Source organism: Takifugu rubripes, chromosome 21 (assembly GCF_901000725.2).
Source record: "Takifugu rubripes chromosome 21, fTakRub1.2, whole genome shotgun sequence".
NCBI lineage: Eukaryota > Metazoa > Chordata > Actinopteri > Tetraodontiformes > Tetraodontidae > Takifugu > Takifugu rubripes.
In genome coordinates, this window is record NC_042305.1 from 14,305,001 (window position 1) to 14,329,141 (window position 24,141).

Below are 24,141 nucleotides of genomic sequence, written 5' to 3' on the forward strand. Positions count from 1 at the left end.
CTTTGGGAAAACATTTGGGCCGAGAGGGGACGAGATATCTGTCAGGAAGACTTTCCCACTGGGCTCACTGGTGCTAGGGCCCCGGGATCAGGTTACCCACCGAAAACTGCAACATGAAAAAGGAGGCCATGCTAATTCACACACACGGGGCTGTCTGGTCAACCACCAACATAGCACCAGCGATGCCTCGCTGCCTCATTCCAGCTCTCTTTTCTGACAAAGGTAAGCTAAAAGCCCATGATGCCCCCCCCCACCCCCCATTCATCACACATACACAATATACACACACTTCTGTGCAGCACTACAACCATCCTCCACAGCCCATCACCCCAAAAACACTCCAGCTTCATCACAGAGGATTAACACGAAACCTTGACATGACCCATTGTTAGGGAGGCAAAGGGGGCCTGGGTGGTTTTGCCACCCCGAATGGTTCCCCTTTTTTTTTTTTGCACACGGGGAGGGGGGTTTCACAGACTTTTTAACCCACTTCCACGTATGTAAATACACGACTACTTCCACAACTTGCACAGACACGGACTGATGGTTGAAGAGTCTTGGTAGCGCACAGTCGTGACCAAGATATGGAGGGCGGCGGGGAATAAGAGTGTGTGAGTGTGTGTGTTGGGGGCGGCGTAGTGGGATAATGCCTGTTCACGAAGATAGCATACATGTGTATGTGTGCATTTGTGTGGCAGGGGGATGGGGGTCGGGTGTTGCTGTAAATCTTCGTGTCACTGACAGGAAGACTGTTGTGGACCATTTCCATAAATCTGACCAACACTAATTTGATGGGAGGCTGTGTCCGTCTGGACAGGGACCAGTCTAGACAGTTCTTTTGAGAGGTCCTACAGAGTACCCCTGTTTGTTTCTACCACCATCTGCAAGTAGCGCTGCAAGTGTCCGCTGTCACAGTTCACATGCATTCACGCCGAGTCCACAGTGTATGCTAACAGCGTTGCGCAATCAGCATGGTTGGACCAATTTACCATTAAGAACTTTCCATATAATGTGAATTATTCATTTACCTCACAGTAAATACAACCCCATAGTTGCATGCAAATGGCCCATCCTAATGGCATCCAGAATACTGACCACCGTTTAACCGAGTAGTATAACAATCGGCTGGAATACATTATTAAATTAAAAGAATCCAGTGAAGGAAAAAATGCACTAAAAGCTCAATATACCATGACATCACTGGGCTTTTATGTGCATTTCAATGTTTTTTAAGAAGGTAATCACTCAGAAGAAGGTCACTCATTACAAGTATAGAAGATAATGAATCAGATAATCTATGCAGCAGGTCTGCTACACATGCTGGGGGGACTCAAGGGCCACAGCCCAGAGTCATCCCCCCAGCACGACACATTTATCCGTCTGGAGCCTATCTAGGAGCTCCTGCGTGTATCATGACATTTACTGGAAAAGTACATTAGGCAGAGGACTGAAGGGACGGGCATCAGGGGGCCCGTCCACAAAAACGTTTTTATATTAGGCTGGTTTTGTTCAAAGAAAGCAAGATCGGGGTGCTAGCAAGGCAGCTGCATGCAAGAATAGAAGACACCTTCGCTCTATGGGGCATCTGAGCGTCGGTAAGCCCGCAGAAGCGAGCGCGGTCGGATTTAGGGAACCGTTTATTTAAACCTCCTGATCTGAAGGAATCATTAACTTGGTTGGACTTGCGCATTTTGATGGCCAACACCTTGGTTTGCTGGTCACAGCGTAGGGTAAAAAAATGTTTTTCTGCACCCATGTAGAGGATCAAAGCTTGAGGGGCCCCCTTTTGAAGGCCCTGAAACCAATGTGCAGGGACCACAGGGGGTGGGGGCGCCCCATCTCATAGACATAAAAAGGATGGGTGAATAGGGAGGGCACTTGTCCCACTTACATCAGTTATGGCACATTTTCATACAGCATCCAACTATCGACGACTAACTAAAAATTCAATAAATAAAAACCTCAGGGCCCCCGATCTCCCTGAAACGAGTGTGGGAACATTTCAAGCTTGAGGAAGCTGTCATAAAACGTGAAAGAATTCTCCTCAACCATTCCGAGACCCTTTTGAGAGTATAGGTGGGGACGACCGAACAATAAATCTGTTTTCATATATAGCGCAGGAGCCGAGAATGTGGGTGATTAGTGGGGGGAGCCAGTTCGTTAAGTTCGTTAAGCCTTTTCAACACTAGAACATATCACAGTATATCACAGAATACAGAAACTTTGTTGATCTTATAATGCTAAAAGATTCAGACCAAAACGTTCATTAGCTGCAGACTTCCTTAACACAAGGAAGTGTGAAAGAGAAAAGCGTTTGGAACTGGATAAAAAGCCAGAGACAGAGAGAGTGCCCCCCCCCCCCCCCCCCCCATGACAGACCGTGATGGATAACAGATAGGCCTCTGGAGACGTTTGGGAGCAAGAAAATGGAAAAGCCATTATTAGGAGTGAACCACAAATAGTGAAATCAAGAGGAGATCAGAGGAACATTTCCAGGAAGAGAAGGAGCGTGACCCTGGAGGATTGCTGGGCATTAATGGAGCACCAGGGGTTTTCAGTAGAATAAGAATTAGTCACAACAGATCAGCGGCAGCTGGATTCCGAAGCTGTTGCAATCACGAGGGATGGGATGTTTGACAACTTTGTTGCAGAAGCACACACTGAAATTTTTATGCTTCGTTCAGAACTCGTGAACTCATCTCAAGGAGGGGAAATGACCCCCGTATCACTCCCGGGGCATTCGCTGGTGGAGAAAGACGAGGATCCACGAGTCCTGGGTGGGACTCTTTCCTGGAGCCATCTCTTTCCATATAAAATGGATCTCTTTGCGTCTGGTCTCAGCCAGTATTTTTACACCGTCTTACTCGGATAAACGTTTTGGTCAGAGGAAACCTCATTATTCAACCTGTCATAACTTCTAAAAACCACACTGGTTAGGTCCGTTGCCCCCCACTTCCGGGTCGCTGCTCTTGCTGCTGACTGCTTGGGAGCTCCAAGCGGTTAATTGCCCCACGGGGAATTATCAGTTTCTACAAACACTGCGTGAAATAAAGCCCAGCATACGCGTCTGCATGCCGGTGCTCCGTCATGTCAGCGTTGGGTGGATCGTGTCCAGTTCAGACGGATTCCACAGCTGAAAAGAGCCCGTTTCCAAGCCGCATTTAAGTATCCTCCTGTGAGTGAATGTATGATTCCTCCATACGGTCGTCTATCTGCTAAATAAATACATGATGAAAAAAAAAAAAATCATACCTGAACTGGAAAAATGTGACTTGACTCCAACTTCAGTTAGAGTCAAGTCACAACACACTAGAGAAAAATCAACCGTCACCCCAGAGGTTTAAATTTTCCCCCTATAAAAATAAAACTGACACTTGTTATTACGGCTGTTTTCATCAGGTGGGCGTTCTGGAGCTTCTCGCCGTGGTCGTCGGAAGTTGACCAGACGCATTGTTTTAACCTTCGCGGGAGGAGCGGCGCTCCGATTCCCAGGGGCAAACTGGGTAAAAGAGTAAATCACTTCAATGGGCCTTCATTAAGCACAGTTAGCGTCAACAGTTAATTATGCAAATGAGGAGCGCCGCCATGCGGTCCGTGGCCTCTCCTTTCACGCTACACACTTTAAAGCAGCGCCATGCTGACACCCGTGCATACACACCACACAAGGTACATGCAGCACATTCACTTTGGCTGTGTGGCCTCCACACATTCGGTCCCCCCCCCTCACTCATTCCTCATCAGCAATCTGGAAAGGAGCATTATGGTGCCAATACATAAATGAAGACCGATGAGCCCCCCCCAGATCTCCAGTGGCTATTCTTGCCATCAAAAGAACCTCCGGAAGGTTCTTGCTGGGTGAAGCTGAAAGCCGACGGAGATCTGGTCGTCAGAAACGGGGAGTGGGAGGCGTCGGCGCCTCCTCCACAACAAAATGGAAAGAGAAAACAATAACTAGCATCCAAACAGTCAATTAGGCAAAAATGCATGACAGCTGAACGGGTTTCTGCCTTGTCATGATAGTCGTTTCACTTCTCGGCCTCTTCCACGCGTCTGCGGAGCTCCGAGTTGATCTCAACCGGTCAAACTGAGACCATCCGGCTGCAGGCAACACATTGTTGGCTATTTTCCTTTGAACAAGTTGCTTAAAGGTAGTCTTAAAGCGATTACGCAAGAGCAAATCTAACCCAGACCGAGGCCTCTCTCAGCAAAGGCCTGCTCAGACGACACCACGTCGTACAGGTGTTTCACATTCTTCTGACAGGAGTCACAACATGGCAGTGCAGCAGCCCATTTCTGGATCATAACATGTTATGATCCGGAGCCAGCGGCTGAATTGTGCTGCTTTTCATTCATCGTCTAGTAACTGATACTAAGGTCCACATCATAGCTGTGGAGATGGAGTCAGTCCCACAAAACATGTGTCACGGGGTCCCAGCGCACATGTGTTGAAGATGGCGGGTGAGAACACGATCCGAGTAGTAGGACTAAATGCCACACAGGGAGTATTCGAGTGAAGTCGATGGACTCCACATGTTCTCCTACTTTAAAATTAACAGAAGACATGAGCATGCACGGTCTCCTCCTTTAAACGGAGGAGGAAAAACCCTGGAAGCAGTCCTCTCCGAACCACTCCACACTCCTAATCCAATGGAACGACTCGAACGTCTCAAAATGCCATACAGCTCCGGCTTCAGATGACTTTTACAGTACAAAGTATGAATAATGTGCAGTTTAAGCACTGAAAGCAACACCTGGACCTCAAATGTGCTCCAGTCACAACACAAACCCAGGCTGGTGGATAAATGTGCATATGGTGCTGTTGCGCAAACGCGCTTCATAAATGAGTGAGCACAGAGGGAAGCGTTTACTCAAAGACAGGAAAGAACAAGCGCCAGTTGTGCCATGATCCATCACAGGCGCTCCGTTGACGCTCCGCAGCTCGACCTGACTCAGAGGCATCCTCAGCTCTTCTCGAGGTCCAAAAACCCAACCGGCTTAATGAAAAGCATCTGTCATTAACCTGCTGGTAGATCCATTTCAGAGGGCTGAATTATCTTCGCCCTGAAGCTGCTGAAGAAGTACCAGGGCAAATAGTTTCAGGGCTTAATCACCGATGATGCACGAGGTTTTAAAACACTTCACATGTGTCTGTTTTGGGTTTAAAAGCATGAAAACAACTGCACATAATGAGCCAGCTTAAAGGGGAAGAAAATGAAAACGGCATTCCTTCCTTTACACAGCCAGGGAAATTCTTTCTCTTGATTTTTGTGGTTTTTCATGCGAGTGCATAAAAGCTCAACACGTTCCTTGTGCACCTCGAGATTTGTGAGCATTGAGCACTAAAAAACGACCGACCGACATTCTCACACATTCTATTATACTTAAACAAATGTGGTTTTGATGGGTAAGGAGTCTAATGTTCAGTTATTGTGGTGTTCCCCCAGTCAGATATAGAACCAATGACCATGAACCCCGGTGAAATCTACAAATGCAACAATAATCCTGAGGGGAAATGATGCAAACCACTAAATCTGCAACAGGAGGGAGCTAATCGGTGACTGCATGGCTCCACCCAGAGGATGCTCGAGTGCATTTCTGAGGACGGGATTTTGTGCCACAAGTCAAAGGCAGATGAGGGTTAAACCAAGGAAACCAACCCAGAAGACCAACTACTAGAGAAGGAAAGAGGAACGCATCCGGAATGCTTGAGGTGAGGCGGGGAAGAGCAAGGAACGCATGAATACAGATACATCAGTGGCAAATTCAGGACAAAACCTAACATAGCACAAAAAATATAATAAAAAAACAAGAATCCCATTTATGAGAGCAGCTGTTTCGAGCAGAGAAACAGTACAGCAAAATAACATTTTGTTCACAGGACCCTGACACTTGGGTTGGAATATTGGACTATTCACACATTTCCATCTGTGTCAGAACACGTTGTTCTGAATGGAGAGGTCACCAGAGAGCTCAGTGGATTCAGGTCCAGCGAGTATGGCAGGAAAACTAAAGCAGTTTTAAACTTACTGCCAATTATGAAAAGTAATCAGAGACTCCCAGAGACTCCGAGGTAACATTTTGCATTTCAGATACTGATGTTCAAGAAGTTAACTGCATTTCTTTGGCTTGTTCTTGTACACGCACACACGTGAAGCTTAGCCAATGTGCTGCTGATGCTGAGACTGCTGAGAGAAGGCCGAGCCGGAGCTGCAACACACAAGTCACAGCCAGGATCTTTTTAAACCTAAGGAGTCTGTGTGAGACATACCAGTAATGTATTGTTGCTCCAAGTCTCTGTCCAACCCAGTCTTTTAATAAGTAATGATCCACAAAAACCTGCTATTATTTAGGTTTGGGGTTTTTTTTAACCTGCTTTATCTCACATTTTGGTTAATCTGAAAATCTAAACGTCATATTCGAAGAGAACATGCAACAAGAATTTAGATGATTAAGGAAAAAATGGCTCCAAGTTCAGCACTTCTTCAGCGGTTGTTGAAGTGTTCCCAACTCGCCCACAGAGGGCGCCATTGCTCTTTGAATCTTTACTTCCTCAAAGAAGCCAAACTAGTTCAAGCAGCATTTCCTTATTAGTACAATATCAAAGAGAATGCCGGCACAGGAATACAGACATATTGTGTAAGAAAGGCAAAATTACAGCTGAGGAATGTGGAATGAGGAGGCCGACGCCTCGAACTGTCTGAAGAGTTTATTTTTAACAAGTTTCACAAATGATTAGCTGAGAAGAAGAGCAATAGGACCTCCTTTCAGACATCACTGCTGAAATAGTAACTGGAGCAGCTGACAGCTCCTATGTCACAATTAGGAGTCCTTCAGACATCAAGACAAGTGTGAAAGTCACTGTGAGACAATTAGAAATTCATAAAGCCATAGCTGTTCTTCACCAGTCAGTTCCACCCACCAATTAACAAGAACTGCAGGGAGATTAATCAAGAGACCTTAAAACACGAGAATATGGAGTATTTATTTTAGGGTCATCTTTATAGGAAACAAGACATGAGGCTTAACTAACCAAACTAAACCAAATGTGTGTGATACCACAGCATCTCCATCTCAGCCTCGAGTGTCTTGTAGAAATCCTCATGACAACTAGGTCCTGAGTGTGTCATACAGGTATCCGACGCACGCACAAACACACATAATTCAACGTGTTTGGTTCCTGCTTTGTGCGGTTTAAGAGAAGAAGCGTTAGCTACTGACCGTCCATCACCCTACTGCAGGTAATGTGGCCACAGTAAAAGTACCAGAGCCCGGCCTTGTGTGGTGCTTTATCAGTCCTCCAACAATTCAACAGGCATATTTACTGGATCCGATTTGCCACTAGGAAGGATGTGGCCCTCAAAAACACCTCCAACGAGTTCCTGGAATACATGGCATACAAAGGCTGGGGAGCCAACGCAGCTCCAGTGGGAAATCGTCCTTTGTACTTTCTCGAACACCCGGAGATAAATTCCATGGCAAAACGTCCTTGACGCAACAAGATGAAATCAGAAAGTCCTGGCGCTGCAGTTCAGGAAGCGGCGCTTGATAGTGGCTTTTGACCTTTGTCTTATTTGTCATCGCGTCACCGAGCCGCACGGTTATTTTGAAAGGCGGAATATTTGGTTTTCAGGATGGGGAGCTGGCCGCTCACATCCTGCCATTCAGAAATAAAACCGATTCCCAGGAGGTCGCGATCCAACGCGGCGCTGGATTTAAACACAGGCCGACCCAAACGCTAAAACATCATTAAAACCCGAGCAGACGGCATCCTGGTGCCGCCTGACTTTAAACAAAAGAAAGAGAGAGAGAGTTAAAAAATAGAATGTCCTGAAAACAAGGTGATGTGACACTAACAAGCCCGATGGAAAGTTCTGGCTGTCCCGTCTGCAGTTCTTAAACCTGGACGTTTCATTAACAGCAGTTCTGCTCTCAGCCTATAGAAACACTACTGACCACTCCTATACTGACCACCGGAGGGATCCTTTCAGCTAAAATACCAGTTTGCTGTAAAAGCGCAACTGGCTGTTGCCATAGCAACCCCGATTTGTTTCCGCACCATCGTATTGAAGACGTAGAAGGTTTCGTTCTAAATCAAGCGTGAACCGGCCTGGAGCGCTTTGGTGTAAATGATGTGGAGCCAGAGCCATTTTCCACCCCATTAATGACATAATGAGGCGACTGTGGAGGGTCTAATACGTTCACATGGACCCTTTATGGTTCCAGAAAAGAACCTCTTTACCACACAGGAGACGGGGAACCCAGTTACCCGGATGATGATGCTTCACTTGCTCATCCATATTCAGTTAATATTTCCATTTTGAGCTTCACTCCCATTACAAAGTTCCTGATGATTTATCTAAGAATTGCCTTGAAAAAGCAAAAGCAGCTAAATTGTGTTTGTGGTGTACGCGTCAAGAAGAACAGAGTAAAGTTGATCATCTTCACCAGCTAGTCAGCCAATAACAGACCTGACAATGTTCAACGTGACTCACCGCGTGACAATATCACCATGCACAGAGCTGGGAAAATAAAAATAATAGCTTCTAAAAATGCCATTAATCAATCTGAATGAGGATATTTGGAGGGGCACCGGATTACAGGACACTCAGATGAGGCTGGGCTGGTTTTAAGGGCGCCTGGATTACCACTATTCAACAAACCTGCAGCCAGCACCTGCAGTTAGAGGGGTCTGGAGTCCTCTTCTTTTGTCAGAAACTGTCTCTAATCAAAGGCCGCTCCTGCGTTTTAGGCCTAATTTACATCCCACTGACGCCTGGTATGGTTGTACACACCTCCTTGAATGAATCAGAGAGTATTCTTTATTCAGGAGCCAGGCAACAGTGAGGCACAGGCAGCTGCTGCTCGTTTGTGGTCTTACAAAACGCAACGACGGACGATTAAACTGCAGCGAAACTGACGGTAATCGATCAGGTGCGTGACCGACACGACCCCCGATATCCCTTCGGACCTGACAGCGGCCGCCGGGTGGTTCTTACCGTGTAAAGCCCAATCCTGCAGAGGGCAAGGCAGAGTTGCACATGCTCCGACATCGCGCAGGGCGACAGGCGTAACTCCCGGCAACAAACAAATAAAGCCTCTGGAGTGAGCGAACGGAAGAGTAGAAGAAGTCAACAACATGAGTCCAGCCCCGAGGTGTCTCGCTGTCTTCTGTCCTCACAGACAGGAGCTCTACGGAGGGACCCTGTGAGTGTGCAGATGTGCCAGATTAAAGGTCATCATGTGTGTGGTCCCCATGGTGATTCATTGGAGGAACAAAAACATATCCTCCAAGGATTGGTGGACAGACGCAAGCGTGAGATTAGTTTGTGAAATGTCCCTCCACAGAGATTAAGGGCTCAGTGACAACTAGGGATCTGAAATAAGACTACAAATTGGATCAGGCACCATTACCATCCCACACTCTGACCGTCTCGCATCCCTGGCTCCGAAGAATGAAAATCACTGCTTATATATGAGGAGGAGGAGGAGGAGGAGGAGGATGAAGGGGCTCACCTGGGCCACTGGGACTTCAATAACAGTTATAGGACGACTTATCACAAGTTGGTCCGTGCGGGGACGACCGTGAGTCACGAGCCGAACGCGTTTAGCCGAGCGAACCGTAGCTCCATAAGGCCTAATTACTGCCGTTTAAATCCAGGGGTTGAGATCATTCATAGATTTGGTCTTATTACAGGGAAAAAAAAGATCCATGATTTATTGTTTTTCCCTTCAGAAGAAATAAGATAAATCCAGTTTAATAATCTGAAGATGCTGCCTCGCGGGGTCTCTCCGAGACCAAAAGATACTGAAACAAGCCGTACACGTGGCTGCTATCAGGGAGGGATGGCTTATGGAATGTTATTGTTCTCCACAAAGGTATTTTACACACCCTCGCTGCTGGATTCTATCCAAACAGAAAAGAAAACCTTTTTTTGAATGCCTCTTGTTAGCGAGGCGAAAGGCTAACCACCTGTAGCCCACAGAGGACACAAGTGAGAGGAAAACAAGATATCATGAGCATTTATCTCAGACAAGGCTGGCAGGTGATTGGCGCAATATTTAAACATGCAATCTGCTGGTCACAAAGAAGCACATGGGCTGCATTATATGTGTGTAAATACTGGATTTACCTGCAGGTGGCTAACACTGGAGCCTGCGTTGTTAGCTGCTGGATATGCAGGGCTTGTGCAACTCATACAAACACTTTCAAACTCCTAAGAGAGGCAGGAAAGTAGGAGGGAAGCTAGCAGTAACAAAGCAAATGATCGAATAGAACCCCTGAAAACAGAGCAGAGGACAATGAGGTGCAGTAGGAACCTGAAACTAGAAGAACACTGTTCCTAACTTCCCTTTATTAATCTTAACACCATCATCCCAACATTCATGTGCCAAAAAACACCAGATATTACAGTCATCTACTGGGCTTTCCGAGTATAGAAGAAGAATAAATTGCTATTAAATTCTGACCTAAAAAAAAAGATGGTGATAATACCCAATGCTGTAATGATCACATGGTTTAATCCAGCCCTAATCCCTGACTGCCAAAATATGTTTGCATGCAGCCATGAATTCCCTCCTGCTGCGTTCTGCAGCAAAAGCTCTGTTCGAAGGTGCTGCTCTGAGGAACAACTGGACAGCAACAAACAAAGCAGGAACTCACTCCATGTTGTGTCACACACACAGACGCCACCTGATGGCAGCAGGTAACCAGTCAGGTGACCTTAAAATGGGAGTAAGATAACAAACACGGGGCTCTGCTCTGGCTCTGGGACTTTTCTCATTTCTTCCTTTATAAAGAAAGTACAATCATGTCTTTTTTCATCGTAAATATATCACCAGTAGCATTTTTACCTTAGCCTTAAGCACTACGTTATACAATGTATCTGAATAATGGCCACCAGTTACTAAAAGAGTCCCAATTTTAAGAAAGAAAAGAAAAGAAAAACACATTAATATCAAGTCAAAAAGAGAATAACAAGCGATTTCATTTCTAGAGTGCAGTCTTTGTTGTCTGTCTGCTTCCTGTAAACCGATTGTGTGCAGAAAACATGCACTAAAACTCCTCATCTTCCACTAATTACCTTGGCACAGCCCCTGGCCACCAAGTGGGGGCTCCTACCGTATCTGCCTGTTGACACTCGCATGTACCACAGTGTCATTCTGCTCTCAGATTCCAATATAATACCAAGAGTCAGTTAACCACAGGCTGCAGGGAGGAAGAAGCCCTTCATTTCCTTCAATAGCCGTCTCCCCCTGAAAGACCTGTTATAAGCATTAATGGCAGACTTGCATCAAGCTACCTGGGTGGGATGAAAATGCATAGACTCTGCTAAAGCTGCTTTATAATCTTATTTTTATGACAAAGTGGGAGTACAGTCGTTGACGGTGCTGCACATAACTTAATACCACAGTTATTACTTATTATTACCCAACAATGTGTGATACTTGTGCGTTTCTATTCCTGTGCATCCTAAAACTGCAAAGCATCGCTTCAAAACACTTGTGGAAGCCTCTCAGCAGTTTTATGAATTATAGGAAAGAAAGGAACGTTTTGTGCCAAGCTCTCCAGCGTCTCACAGCGGGAGGAGAGGCCCTCGCCTGCCGGGTGCCTGACTCCAGAGTTACAGCTGTCCTCAGAAAACTCTGCTCACAGAAAACCAACAAGCAAAAGGCCTCAACCACTCAGACGAGCGACACCATCAAGCCCTGCAAGAAGCAGCAAAAGCGACTCGTTAGGAGCTGAACTGCATCCAGCAACCAGCCTGTTTGGAAAACACTCGCCTTTCCCGGCGCCCCACGCTGGACTCTGCCAGTTGTAATCTCGAGGAATGTCAGTGTAGCAGAAGTTCAAAGTTCCCCTAAAAGGTCCAACACTTTGGGTCTGCTCTTGGGGCATTTTACACCGTCTTGAGGGGCCCATTGTCAACAAGTTGATAAGAGTGGGTGGACAGATGCTCCTGCCTTCTGCACTGTGACTGACAGGACAGGACAGGACAGGGCAGGACAGGACAGGACAGGACGTTCTACAGTCGATATTTGTCCCCACAGAAAGCCATCGGAACGGCTTCCTTTCTATTGTTGCACTTTTTATAGCAGCACCCATCCCATTCCTGCCATCTGGGCAAAGGCCCAATAACCTTAATTCCAGAAACAGTATTCCAAGACACGCCCATCGACCATAACAACGAATAGAACAATGGAGGACACTTGGATTTCACCACATTGTGTCTGAAATTGCAGCTTTGTCCTCAACATAACAAGTGAATGTTAAAGGCCATTAAACGGTGCAGGTAGGGTGAGGCTGGGTACCGTGTTTCATATGCAAACACACCAGGATCTGGGTCAACCAGTTTCACACTACTGGTACTTAAATACTGGGAAACAGGAGAGGGAACCCGGGTTTAGAGGGTCCCGCACACACCTGGGAACTGAGACGGGAACAGGCGGCAGAGGCACACAAAGCCCCACCGCCAGGAGGGGTCCACTCACCAGATAATCCATGAACTGTCACCGGGCAGTCACAGGAGCAGAACTGGCCTCGCAGGGGTCCCGTTGCCGCTTCGCTGACTCCGAAATCGGTCGTTTTTTGGCCGTTGGTCGCTTTGTATTCCGCGCCTTTTGAATGCCTCAGCAAAATAATAAAAAAAAAAAAGCGTCGGTTTGTCTACACGCAGGGTCCTTCTTCTACGGAACCCAGTTTCTCAGCAGAACCGACGGGGTCTGTCCGGAACGACGGCGGTCGACAGGTCGGCGCGTTGTTGTCGGAACCGACAGGTTCTCTTCCAGCGGCTGACTTCCAGTTTTTAATGACAGAAATTATCAGTTGAGTGTTTGGGTGAGGAAACCAGCGAAGCCTCCAGTGTGACGTCACGCACGTCGCTTTTAGCACGTAGCGTGGTCACATGACCAAACACATGGCGGGTGCGCTTCCTATTTTCGTCCCCCTGTGTGGCTTTTCAACCTATTTATATTTAAAATCATTACTTTTTTGTTGTTAAATCGCGATTATTCAAACAACTTTTTGTGATGAGTACTTTTTAAAGAGACAACACAGTGAAATGGTTTCTTTTAACACTACGATTTAACTTAATCATCTGAAATGAAAAGTGAAATCTTAGTTTTTCCGCGTTATGTTAAATGTGAGATCGAGTTAACGCTTGAGAATTCACTATTTCATTAATCTGCCTTACTGAGTCATTTCTGTCAAACTGAATTCTTGTTAATGTAAATGTATAATGTGCATTTTTTGCAAATGTAACATGTACAATCATTGTTGTTCGTCATTCAAGTGTTCGCAGTCTCTTTTTTGAGTAAATGGAGATATGTGTTAACTGTTCCTGCAGGCAAACATCTGTTTAACTCCTGACCTTTTATCAAACCTTTGAATCTGGTTCACCCGGCCACACCTGACAATGAAAATGCTCTTATCAAGAGACTCCGTGTAAATGAGTTGAATGATCCAAAGTGCTATTTTTGTTTAATGAAAAATATATCAACCATGGTTTGCTCAAAATAAGTTGGAAAGTTCAAGGTGAAGTCATAAAGCATTGCAACATTGCAGGGAGTTGAAGCAATAACTGTCAAAATAACCAGAGATGAATTTATATGCAGTCCATATTTCACTCAAGCAATATATGTTATGCAGCTTTATAGGTGATATATGACATTAAAGAGAATTAGAACACTACAAGCATGATAATACTTGTTTAGTAATACTGTATAAAAGCCCAGCTAAGGTCAAATCTTACTTTCAAAAATAGAATTATTGGAGTGAACATAATGAAACCATTCAAAAAGAAAACACTGTTCTTCTCTTCTTAAACCATTAGAGGATTTGTTTTGAAACACAGTTATTTATTTTACCCTGCACAAGAATCTCACCCCATCTACACATTCGTGCCTTTAAAGCTGCTCCCTGTATTATTCATCATAAAGCTGCACAGAATGCAGCAACCTCTTGTACAGTCTCTTACACAATACATAATGAATGAAAGGCAATAGCGTGATAAGCACAAGAACAGTTCATAGTCAAAGACTGTTGGTTTCGATGTGCTCATATACATCAAGGCAGTGATGCATGGAAAAGGGTAATGCAAATCAATTTAGTTTGCTTGAAGTGTCCAGCAAACATTTGTCAGGTTTCATTCTAGTTCTGATTGGGGACAATGGTGAATTTACTGTGTGGGATGCAATTAGGATAAATAAGATTATTATTATGCTCCATAGGGGGATTGTTTTCTTTAAAATTTTATGCATTGTGCTACTTAAAAGAACATCCACAATATAGTGGAAGATGATGTCTGACAGATATGAGAGGAGCTAAACCCAATGTTTGCTACATATCTTACAAATAACTTCGTATTGTCTTGTTAGAAATTCTAACCTAGTCTGAAAAGGCTATCTGGACAGACAGACAGACAGACAGACAGACGGACAGACAGACTGACAGACAGACAGACAGACAGACAGATATATAGCACAGAGTAAAGGAAGAAGTACAATCATATTAACATGTAATTGACATTTTAAATATTGTACGTAGCATCATTAGTAGCACAGTTTTACGTAAGCAGCGTAATAACCACAAGGGGGCACTATCGCCCACAATGTGAGAATGTGGTATTCTGTTTATTTATCCCAAATAAAAATGTTGGACTGAATACATTTTTTTTAATTAAAAAAATTGTAGTCCTACATGCAAAAGTTGAATTCTAATTTTAAGTAAAATATCAATATATAATGTTGATTTACTTTCAATTTAACTCGTTTAGTAAATAAATCCTAACCATTAAATCATTAATCATTCGCTGGAATCTATAGAAGTATTAATTTTATTTTATTTTATTGTAGCCAGAGTATATTCACCAGACTGTGATCAAAATAAGTCAGGATGTTATTAATGTAAAACTAAAAAACTAACGCAGCAAGCTCAATTTTGCGAAAGATGTCGCTGTTGATCTGCTCCACTACCCCATTTTAAACGTTTTATCTTTTTAACAACTACTGCTACAGCTACTTATACTGCTACTACTACTAAATCGTGGGTTCTCCTTTGAATACAAAGAGTGTTTCGTATCTTATGTTAAAAAAAATACTTCCAGAACACTATGATATTGATACCAGGCTCATTTCTTAATATATCAGAAAAATGTGGATATAAATTCTGTAATATTCTTAATACAGTTTGGGATATTATATGCATATTTGTTTTATCAAGACAAGATATATTTCATTTTTGTCCCTAATGGCGAATCTTTCACAAAAGCTGTAGAACAATCTAAGATTAGTTATATAAGCAAAAATCAAATCGGCCCAAAATAAATAATACACTTAATAATAAATAATATAATAATATATTTATTCAAGGAGCTTGTGCTGTACATGGGGAGTTATGGAGCACTTATTTTAACAGCTCTAAAATGCATTCAATGGGTTTAATCTTGAGGTTCTTTGGGTGTGGGGGGGTGACAGACTTGGTATTTGATTGGTTTGGTCTGGCAGGCTCGCAGCCGGTCGTCGCTCCGCGGTCGGTTGCTCTGGCCTGGGCGCTGGTGCTGCTGTTGCTGCGCAGCGTGTAGGCTGGAGCAGCGTCCTCCTCATGTCTGAGAGAGAAAGGAACAGATTAGTGCTGCTGCGAGGAAGACGCAGTCGTTCCAGTAGGGGGGTTTAACACGCCGCCGTTTCCTGTCAACTTTGACCAAGGTGAGAGGCGGCTTGAGAGGGGAGAAGGAAAATTCTCACACAACCAGAAGTTCCTGCGTTGACTTCGGAGAGTAGAGTCGGGTGAGATCGCCTGGCTGCCCGCGGCGCTGCGCTGCGCTTCGCTCCAGCTCCAGCTCCGGTCCAGCTGTGGTAAATCATGGCGCTCAGAGCCAAGGCACTGTACGATTTCAACTCTGAAAACCCGGGAGAGGTGTCGGTGAGGGAGAACGAAATCCTAACTTTGTACAGCGAGCAGGACATTGACGGCTGGCTCGAAGGGGCGAACAGCAAAGGGGAGAGGGGACTCTTCCCCGCGTCCTACGTGGAGATCTTGAGGAATAACACCAACTCTACGCTCAACAACAACAGCTGTAGCACATCTGGGGACACTTACCCGGACTCCCGATATGCAAACATCCCACCAGGGGGATTTGACGCGTCCTACGCCCCTCAGAAAGTTGAAGACAAATCGTCTGGTGTCTCCACCTTGACGCAGCAGCAGCAGCCCCCAGCACAGCAGCAGCAGCCCTACCAGCAGGCCAGCCAGGGGAGCGACGACGACTGGGACGACGACTGGGACGACAACTCCACCGTCGCCGACGAGCCGGGCTCTGCGGGGAGGAGGTATCACGACTTTGACGGCAATGGATTGTCCACTTACAGGGTGTCGACGTCCTCCATGGCGAGAGGAAACGCCCAGCACGCCAAGAGCTCCGCCACGGTCAGCAGAAACCTGAACAGGTTTTCGACCTTCGTGAAGTCGGGAGGAGAGGCGTTTGTGCTCGGGGAGGCGTCGGGGTTTGTGAAGGATGGAGACAAGCTCTGTGTGGTTATGGGTCAGTACGGCCCCGAGTGGCAGGAGAACCCCTACCCCTTTACCTGCACCATCGACGACCCCACGAAACAGACCAAGTTCAAGGGCATGAAAAGTTACATCTCCTACAAGCTGACCCCGACCCACACGCAGAACCAGGTGAACCGCAGGTATAAGCACTTTGACTGGTTGTACGCCCGCCTGGTCGAAAAGTTCCCCGTCATCTCAGTGCCGCACCTGCCGGAGAAGCAGGCCACGGGGCGCTTCGAGGAGGACTTCATCTCCAAGCGGAGGAAAGGCCTCATATGGTGGATGAACCACATGACCAGCCACCCCGTCCTGGCCAGGTGCGATGTTTTCCAGCACTTCCTCACCTGCAGCAGCACGGACGAAAAGGCCTGGAAGCAGGGGAAGAGGAAGGCGGAGAAGGACGAGATGGTCGGGGCCAACTTCTTCCTCACCATCAGCACCCCGCCGGCTCCCCTCGACTTCCAGGAGGTGGAGAGCAAAGTGGACGGCTTCAAGACCTTCACCAAGAGGATGGACGACAGCGCCTTGCAGCTCAGCGCCACCGCCAGCGAGTTTGCCCGCAAGCAGATGAGCGGCTTTAAGAAGGAATACCAGAAAATGGGGCTGTCCTTCAAGGTCCTCAGCCAGGCCTTTGAAATGGACCAGCAGCCGTACTCCGCTGGGCTGAACCAGGCTATCTCCTTCACCGCCGACACCTACGACGCCATCGGGGATTATTTTGCAGAGCAGCCGAGGAAGGACCTGGACCCCATCATGGATTTGTTAGGTCTCTACCAAGGACATCTAGCTAACTTCCCAGACATCATACATGTCCAGAAAGGTAAAAAAAAACAGCGCTTTCGTAAATACACCACACGGCAGAAGGGATTGTTCGCCACCTGTAACATTCCCAGTCTAAGTTAAGGCTAAAATCGGAGACCAGGAAGACACAAATAGAGAGGCGATGAATGAAAAGCGTCTGAAAAGCTTACTTCGCTCATGTTTGTCCTCCGTCTTCCTGGTGGCGAGAATGGGCGGAGCTTTATTTGACCAGGCATGATTTTTTTCCACTGCAGGTGAATCATTGTTCGCTTTGTCACAGAAAGTCGGCGTCACACACTCATCAGCTGCCCGCCCGACCGTGCGGTTCCAACCGAAAGCAAACGTCACGCTCGTGTGAAAGCAGCATGGACACAAAGAACGGCCTTAGAAGGAAACTGTGGTTTAAGCGTTACACTTTAACACAATGTGTGTGTACATTCATGCAGACGCTCTGGCATGAATGTGTCATCTGATCTTCTGATGAGTGTCAGAAGATCTGTTCATCTATGCGTCGGGGCGTGACGTCTGGCTTTAGAGCAACCTTGGCCAGGTTTGTGGTGACGCTCCCCAGCTCCCCACCTTGGCCGTGCACGCCCCGGTTTATGATTTTGGCAGCCCTGCAGACACTGGGCCCATTCACTCCACAATGGGCCGCGCTGGGGAGACAGGACCGGCCCTGTTTTTGGCGTCCCCGTCGGCTCACAACTAGCTTGCCACGTCGGCTTCGTGCAGCCCAAATAACAGCTATTTATTGAACCTTGCGTGATCTCCCTCCGCTAACGTGCACAGACACTCGGAACGCGGCTGTGAAGTGACAGGAACAGCTTTACAGGTGAAGCTGTGAACTAATCAGCGCTGTAATTACATTTCATTTAATCTTAACCCTAATGCACTCTTAGTTAAGCTAGCCCTCTAATCGTTACTCAGTGACAATAAAATAATAATGATTCATCTCTAATTTCCTTCTGCCCACAGGCAAATGGCAGGAGTCAATATTATTTAGCGTGTTACCATATTGCAAATATGTTTTATGTCTGCATCTGCAGCAGGCTCTAAAACTCTCAATTAACCCCTCAATTAACAGGCGAGACTATCAAAGTCTCACCTGTCGGTTCTGTAGAACCTTCCAGAACCGTTAAAGGTTAACTCTGCCGCCAAATGACTGTAATTAAAGTCACATGAAAGAAAAGAAGGTTTTTGGAGGAGCTGTTAACACCTATAGCTTAAAGCGCTCATTGTGTGGAGACAATACTCTGTGCCAGCCACGTAGGCATTCTTTCTTTGTCTGGATCTTTTTTTTTTTGTCTAGACCTCCATCCACCTTTTCTGTTCTGTATTTAATCAGACGCTTCCTCCTCCATCCTGGTGTGTGAGTCTTGCGTCTGTTGCTGTGGTTTTGAAACGGCACGCAGGAAGTGTCCTCACTTGCTCGCATGAAGTGGGGTTTATCGCTGTCCTCTCAGCCCAGAGAGGCCAGACCACATTCTTTATTTAACAGCCCAGCGGAGGCGTTTCTGCAGCAGCATCGCATCGAAACTCCAGACCTGCACGCCAGAGCTGCGTCTGAGGGTGATGGAGGCAGGTTCAGACCGTAGCTTGTGTGTTTGGTCAGGGCCTGATTTTATGAGATTCTATTGAATTCCAATTTGAACTCCATCCATTTCACAAAGTTTGTGTTTAATGTCACGGCCAGGATCAGCGATGTGTGAGTTTCCCCACCGAGGGACACTAAACACTCCACTTCAGGAGGGGCTGGTAGCCGTTAGCGCTTAGCTTCCCTGCGACCTGTGTGGCAGGAACGTTTCAGAGAGCTGGATCCTTATTTGGAAACCCAACACTAAAGATGTGCTTTTTAGGATCCAGTCACCGTGGAAATGTTTCACTAAAGCTATCGGGCTAATATTTATCTTGCCTGCAGTTCTTTCTTGTGGAGTAACTTGTTTTTTGTATTTGTTCAGATCACATTGGCTAAGAGGACCTCCAGCGAATAGAGCAAACAGGAAGCGCTCCAACAGAGAAATGTGGAGTCAAATTTCATGTTTTGTGAGGCAGAGTCATGATTTACGGTCCAGGTGTCCAGACAAGCGGAGCTGGACGTCTGTATCCCTAATTGAGACCCGCTACTGTGGCCTCAAATTAATTTAAATGCAAATAAACGTTGAAGGGTTCACATCAGTGTAAAAAAAAGCAGAGACGTTGAGCAGACCTCCAAACCAGCCGCGCTAATTCACCTCCCCGGTGTTGGGTTTGCTTTGTCTGATGTTCTCGCTGTCGTCACGGCGGCGACAACAGCGAGCAGTCGTAGAACGCGCCCGTTTTGCAAAGCCGGGTTTCCCTGAGTCAGCTGTTGGGCGCTGCGGGTCCGTCTGGGGCCGCGCATTGTTTGAGGGCGGTTAAATGTCCTCCAGAGCACAAAAAGGGCACGACTGTGGGCTCTCTGCTGGTCGCTCAGTCAAAGGCCCGCAACGGCTGGGAGGGGGGGGGGGTTGTGTAAGCAGCGATTACGTAAGAGCTAAAGCTGCGGCCTGCAGTGAGTCCAGCCGCCACCTCTGGACACCCAGGAGGAGTCAGAAACCTTCAGCAGGAGCGGCTCCGGGCTGCAACGTGTAATAAAGCTGATGGACGGCCGTGTGAGACGCGGCTCATGTTGGCAGCCTTCCGTGTGTGAGCGGCAGACGCAGACGTACAGCAGGACACCTGCGGACGCTCCGGTTAGCACAACGCTGCTGACAGAGGGGTCACAACCACGGTCGCTGGCTCCCAAATGAACTCAGTCCTCTTCCTTTTGTGGCGTTTTCATAGCCGTAAAACACAATTGATGAAGGGAAATCTGGAAAATAACGACCGGCCCCACTTGTCCAGACAGGGAGGTACCGGCTGGTGATTTGGCCGTGCCTGTGAAGCCCGCTGCTGCGGACCCCTTCCTCCCTAACCCCAACCCTGGACGCGTCTGAACACCTCCCTCTGCTTTGTTTGTCGGCCCCTTTATGCCGACTCCGGGCCCGGGTCGCTCCTTTTCTTTCACGTTCTTGTGCTTTAGAGGAATTCCAGAGATCCGTGTTGGGCTGCAGCGAAAAGGAAGCCTGAGGGCAGACAGGCGTGTTCCTGGGGAGTGTGGGAGGGGTGGGGGGGGGGCAGGAGGAGTCGATGAGGGGAACTTCTGCCAGCGTTTACACGGAGGGTGAGGCGTAATCTTACATTTTCTGTGAGCAGGTGCCAAGAGAGGGCAGGATTAGGTCAGACCGTCCTCTGTTGTCTCAGCTTTCAGGGAGGATTCTTACTTTAAACCCCCCCCCAGACAGGCCAGCACAGGCGGTCCAACTAAACCTCCTCAGGGCACAAATATTACCCAGGGATGACATCAGCCCTGATGGCGACGTGCGCCCAGGCCGCCTGTTGCAGGTCAGGTTTGCGCTGTTGCACTTGCTGACCGTGTCACCATCACGTGCGTCAGCACTGGTCCTGAGCCAGCTGGGTCACATGGGGGGGGGCTGAAACGCCCCAGACCGCCATGTGTTCCCACCAGCGTCCTATTGAATCAGGAAACAGAAACGTAAACTACGCGGAATCGAGCAGATGGACCTGATTTGTGGATCCAGCAGTAAAAACAACACAAGCTCATCCAGGAGCAGCCGCCCCAGCCCGCCATGACCTCCTGACCTCTTTGACGGCGCGATGGCGGTTGTGTGATGAACTGACCCGTTCTTGGAGGTCCCGCTCCGTCTGCCCGCCTCGTTTGCGTCTCCGTGGAGGGTGTCTCTGCCTGCTGAGATCAGGATTAAGGAAATGCCAGCAGTCGCTGGCGAGATGCTATCAAATCCCCTTAAATGGCTGTTTCTGAAAGGCCTCTGTGACCTCATGTGTGGGATATTTCCCCCCACACAGGAGCGGTTCTCAGGCTGTCTGGAACACACTGTTTAACCGGCTCCGCCTGCAAATTACACGGCATCATTCAGATTCCGAATGACATTTCCTGTTAACGTCTAATAGCCTCAAGTGCTGATTAAATCAGATGTTTAAGGGAATCCACCTTGTTTCCCTCACACCGAGGGCTAGCTGGCCGTTGACATTTATAAAACATAAATGGTGTTTTCCCTTCATGGAATCTGTTTTCTGCAACCAAACATTATTGATTGTTCCTGGTTGCTCTCCACAGGAGCCCTGACAAAGGTGAAGGAAAGCCAGAAGCACGTGGAGGAGGGCAAGATGGACCCCGCGCAGGCCGACGGCATCAACGACCGCTGCAACATCATCTCCTGCGCCACGCTGGCAGAGATCCAGCACTTCCACCAGATCCGCGTGCGAGACTTCAAGGCGCAGATGCAGCACTACCTGCAGCAGCAGATCACCTTCTTCACAAGAGTCACAGGCAAGCTGGAGGAGGCCCTGCAGAAGTACGACGACGTCTAGGGGACGGCGGCTCAGACTGTGGCGAGGCTGCAGCAGCCGCCGCTGAAGGGCGGCGTCGGGCGTCGGCCGAGCCGCTTATGGAGATTTACAGTCTTGTGCTAATAAGAAATCCAGGCTTCTGTGCTTGTTGAGCATGCGTTTATGGGAGTGGATGTCCGTGTTTAATAGGGGAGCTGTAATTGAGTTATTTTAGTCAAGCTAACAACACATCCTCGATTATTACTGGATGGGAAGCAGCGTTAATGGAGGCGCCTCTGGTGTGTGTGCAGATCTGACCCCATCCGTGTAATCCTTGTATCCAGGCCTCCAGGATTTCCTATTTCAACAGGGTTTTTTAGCCTTTCAACGGTTTGTAAGTGACTGTTTCAGAGACCACGCGGCCACGCTGCGGGGGCCACCTCACTGCCTGTTAACGCCTTCCTGGAATCTCTCACTGTGACCCACAGGATGGAATGTTTACAACCTCTTCACCAGGCAGGCTGTCACCATCGTCCCACCGTGCCTTCTGATGATGCCTCTGGCCTTTTTAATACAGGATACTAAAAAGCTTTATATTGGAATATAGTCCGATCAGCGACTTTTATGGGATAATGCTAAGCGGTCGTGCCGTTTATTGGCCTGTCGGCCGCAGGGTTGCGTGAGAAAGGGAGTTATTATCTGCTTTGATAATAGAGTCTTTCACTTTTTCAGCACTGGTGATTATTTAGGTTTGTGGAAGTAAAGGGGAGCAGAACGGACGCTCAACGCTACGCGTGCTGTCGTGTCGATGGATTGTTAGTTCGCAGACTCTGAGGTGCTGTGGTGAGGCTGGTTGAGGGTCCAGGGTCCACCTGTTTTAACAGTGGCGCCGTTTTAATAGCGCTCTTGTAGACCTTTTGGTTGTACTGCTGTTCATCATGGAGAGATTAACGTAGACGCTCAGATGCTAAATAAAGCCCTTCTTCACTGGTTCTGAGTGTTGTGTGTTGCTTTGGCGAGATTCTCCTCGTGCCGTAACCAATACCGCAGGAAGTGCTTGTTTACATGAGGCAGCCGCTCGGACGGAGCAAACTGCACAGCTCTGCAGGTTTCCTTGGCTGCATCTCTGGAGGCCTGCTGTGCCGTGTCAGGGTTTCATGCTACGCTCGCACTTGGCCCGCAGATCTGCTGACAGCACGCAGGCGTGCAGCCGGCCATCTGGGACATCTGGCCAGTGAGAGAGACGCCCGGATGGATGACGGCTAAACCAGAGCGAAACAGGAAAAGGTCAGAGGGAGAGGAGGCGGTCATTAGCACATTAAACCGAGACAATGACTGGGTTTTTTTGGTGAGCTGTTCTCTGTCGGTCAGTGTGTTTATGCAACGCGTTCGGATACGTCTAGTTAGCGCCCGTATGCTGATGTTTCATCAATAGTGACGTCACTGTTAAAAAAGCTGTTTCTTTTCCAAGGTGGTTTCCCACGTTAGCGTGCTAACGCAGCACTGACACAGCAGGAGACGCGAATAGATTTTCAGAGTATGAGACTATTAACTAGTAGCAACAGAAGAGATTAGAACAGATCGATCGGCTCTTTGATGCAACAAATTGGACAAATTCACTAACATTAATTAGTGTTTGTGCAAATATTTCAGTTCTTTCCCTGCCCATTCTGCTCCGATTGGTCATCTATAGGCCAACTAACAGTCAGGCTCCACCCCTTTTTGGAAAAAAAAAGGTGGGTTCCGAATGTTATCAGTTTGAGAACTATCAACTGCAGCACTTGTGTTTATCTGCGACAGTGTAAAAACAGTTCCGTACAGGAAGAGTACAATTTACCACCAGATTGTTGAAATGATCACATTTCTGGTCAGAGTTCAAACATTCACACTGTTAAATAGAGATTTGACTGACAACAGCCGCAGCAGCTGTGTTAGCATGGTAATTAGCCTTCTGTCCACAAAGAGTTAATTATCGCCATCTTTCTGTGTCCGTCTCTTCTGGTAGAATCCCTGTTTTTCTCTGTCTACGATGGGACGTTCAGGGCCTTCAGTCATCGTCCCTGAGGCCTTTCTATGAGAACTGCCAGCGCCCGGGGAAATGGGTGCCCCCGTTTCCCCTCCTGCTCTCTGCAGCCTGAGGTTTGAATGCTAAAGGCAGGCAGGTCAGGGGTCAAAGCAGCGGGAAAGTTTGGTTTTGGATGCATTTTACTCAGAGGCACGTTTTACAAAAAACGTCCCGGGAAAGTTTGGAATTCTGAATATTGCCGTTCTTATGTCCTGTTTTAACTTGATGAAACATCACAAACCTCCTCTTTGTGGTCACGGGATGATCCAAAAATGAAGAAATCTGGCGTAAACGTCTCCCAGCTGCTGGTTTAAGCGCTTGATTAGTTAAATTTTTTCTGGGACACATTCTTGAACTCGGG

The 24,141-nt window shown here is 47.3% G+C and overlaps 2 protein-coding genes and 1 long non-coding RNA gene across 7 annotated transcripts in view; 1 reads left to right on the forward strand and 2 right to left on the reverse strand.

Moving 5' to 3' along the window:
* arl15a (ADP-ribosylation factor-like 15a) overlaps nt 1-12,891 on the reverse strand; it is a 53,207-nt gene extending 40,316 nt beyond the window's left edge. Inside the window, exon 1 of one of the 5 annotated variants that reach the window (XM_011615809.2) lies at nt 12,490-12,891. In XM_011615809.2, coding sequence (XP_011614111.1) covers nt 12,490-12,501 — 12 coding nt within the window. In that variant the 5' untranslated portion in view covers nt 12,502-12,891. Of the gene's footprint in view, nt 1-8,996; nt 9,417-12,489 lie in introns of those variants that run through there. The other 4 variants (XM_029829086.1, XM_029829088.1, XM_029829089.1 and 1 more) reach the window with 4 other exon arrangements.
* A 2,571-nt stretch (nt 12,892-15,462) lies between these two features.
* Nucleotides 15,463-16,238, reverse strand: LOC115247472 (uncharacterized). The gene is made up of 3 exons (XR_003886533.1): nt 16,097-16,238; nt 15,742-15,896; nt 15,463-15,602 (listed from the first exon to the last, which is right to left on the reverse strand). It is a non-coding gene; the product is annotated as an uncharacterized lncRNA (long non-coding RNA).
* snx18a (sorting nexin 18a) lies at nt 15,592-22,707 on the forward strand. The gene is made up of 2 exons (XM_003974938.3): nt 15,592-17,366; nt 21,504-22,707. The coding sequence occupies exons 1-2, from the start codon at nt 15,860-15,862 to the stop codon at nt 21,755-21,757; spliced, it is 1,761 nt and encodes a 586-aa protein (XP_003974987.1). The 5' UTR covers nt 15,592-15,859; the 3' UTR covers nt 21,758-22,707.
* Nucleotides 22,708-24,141: the final 1,434 nt, after the last annotated feature.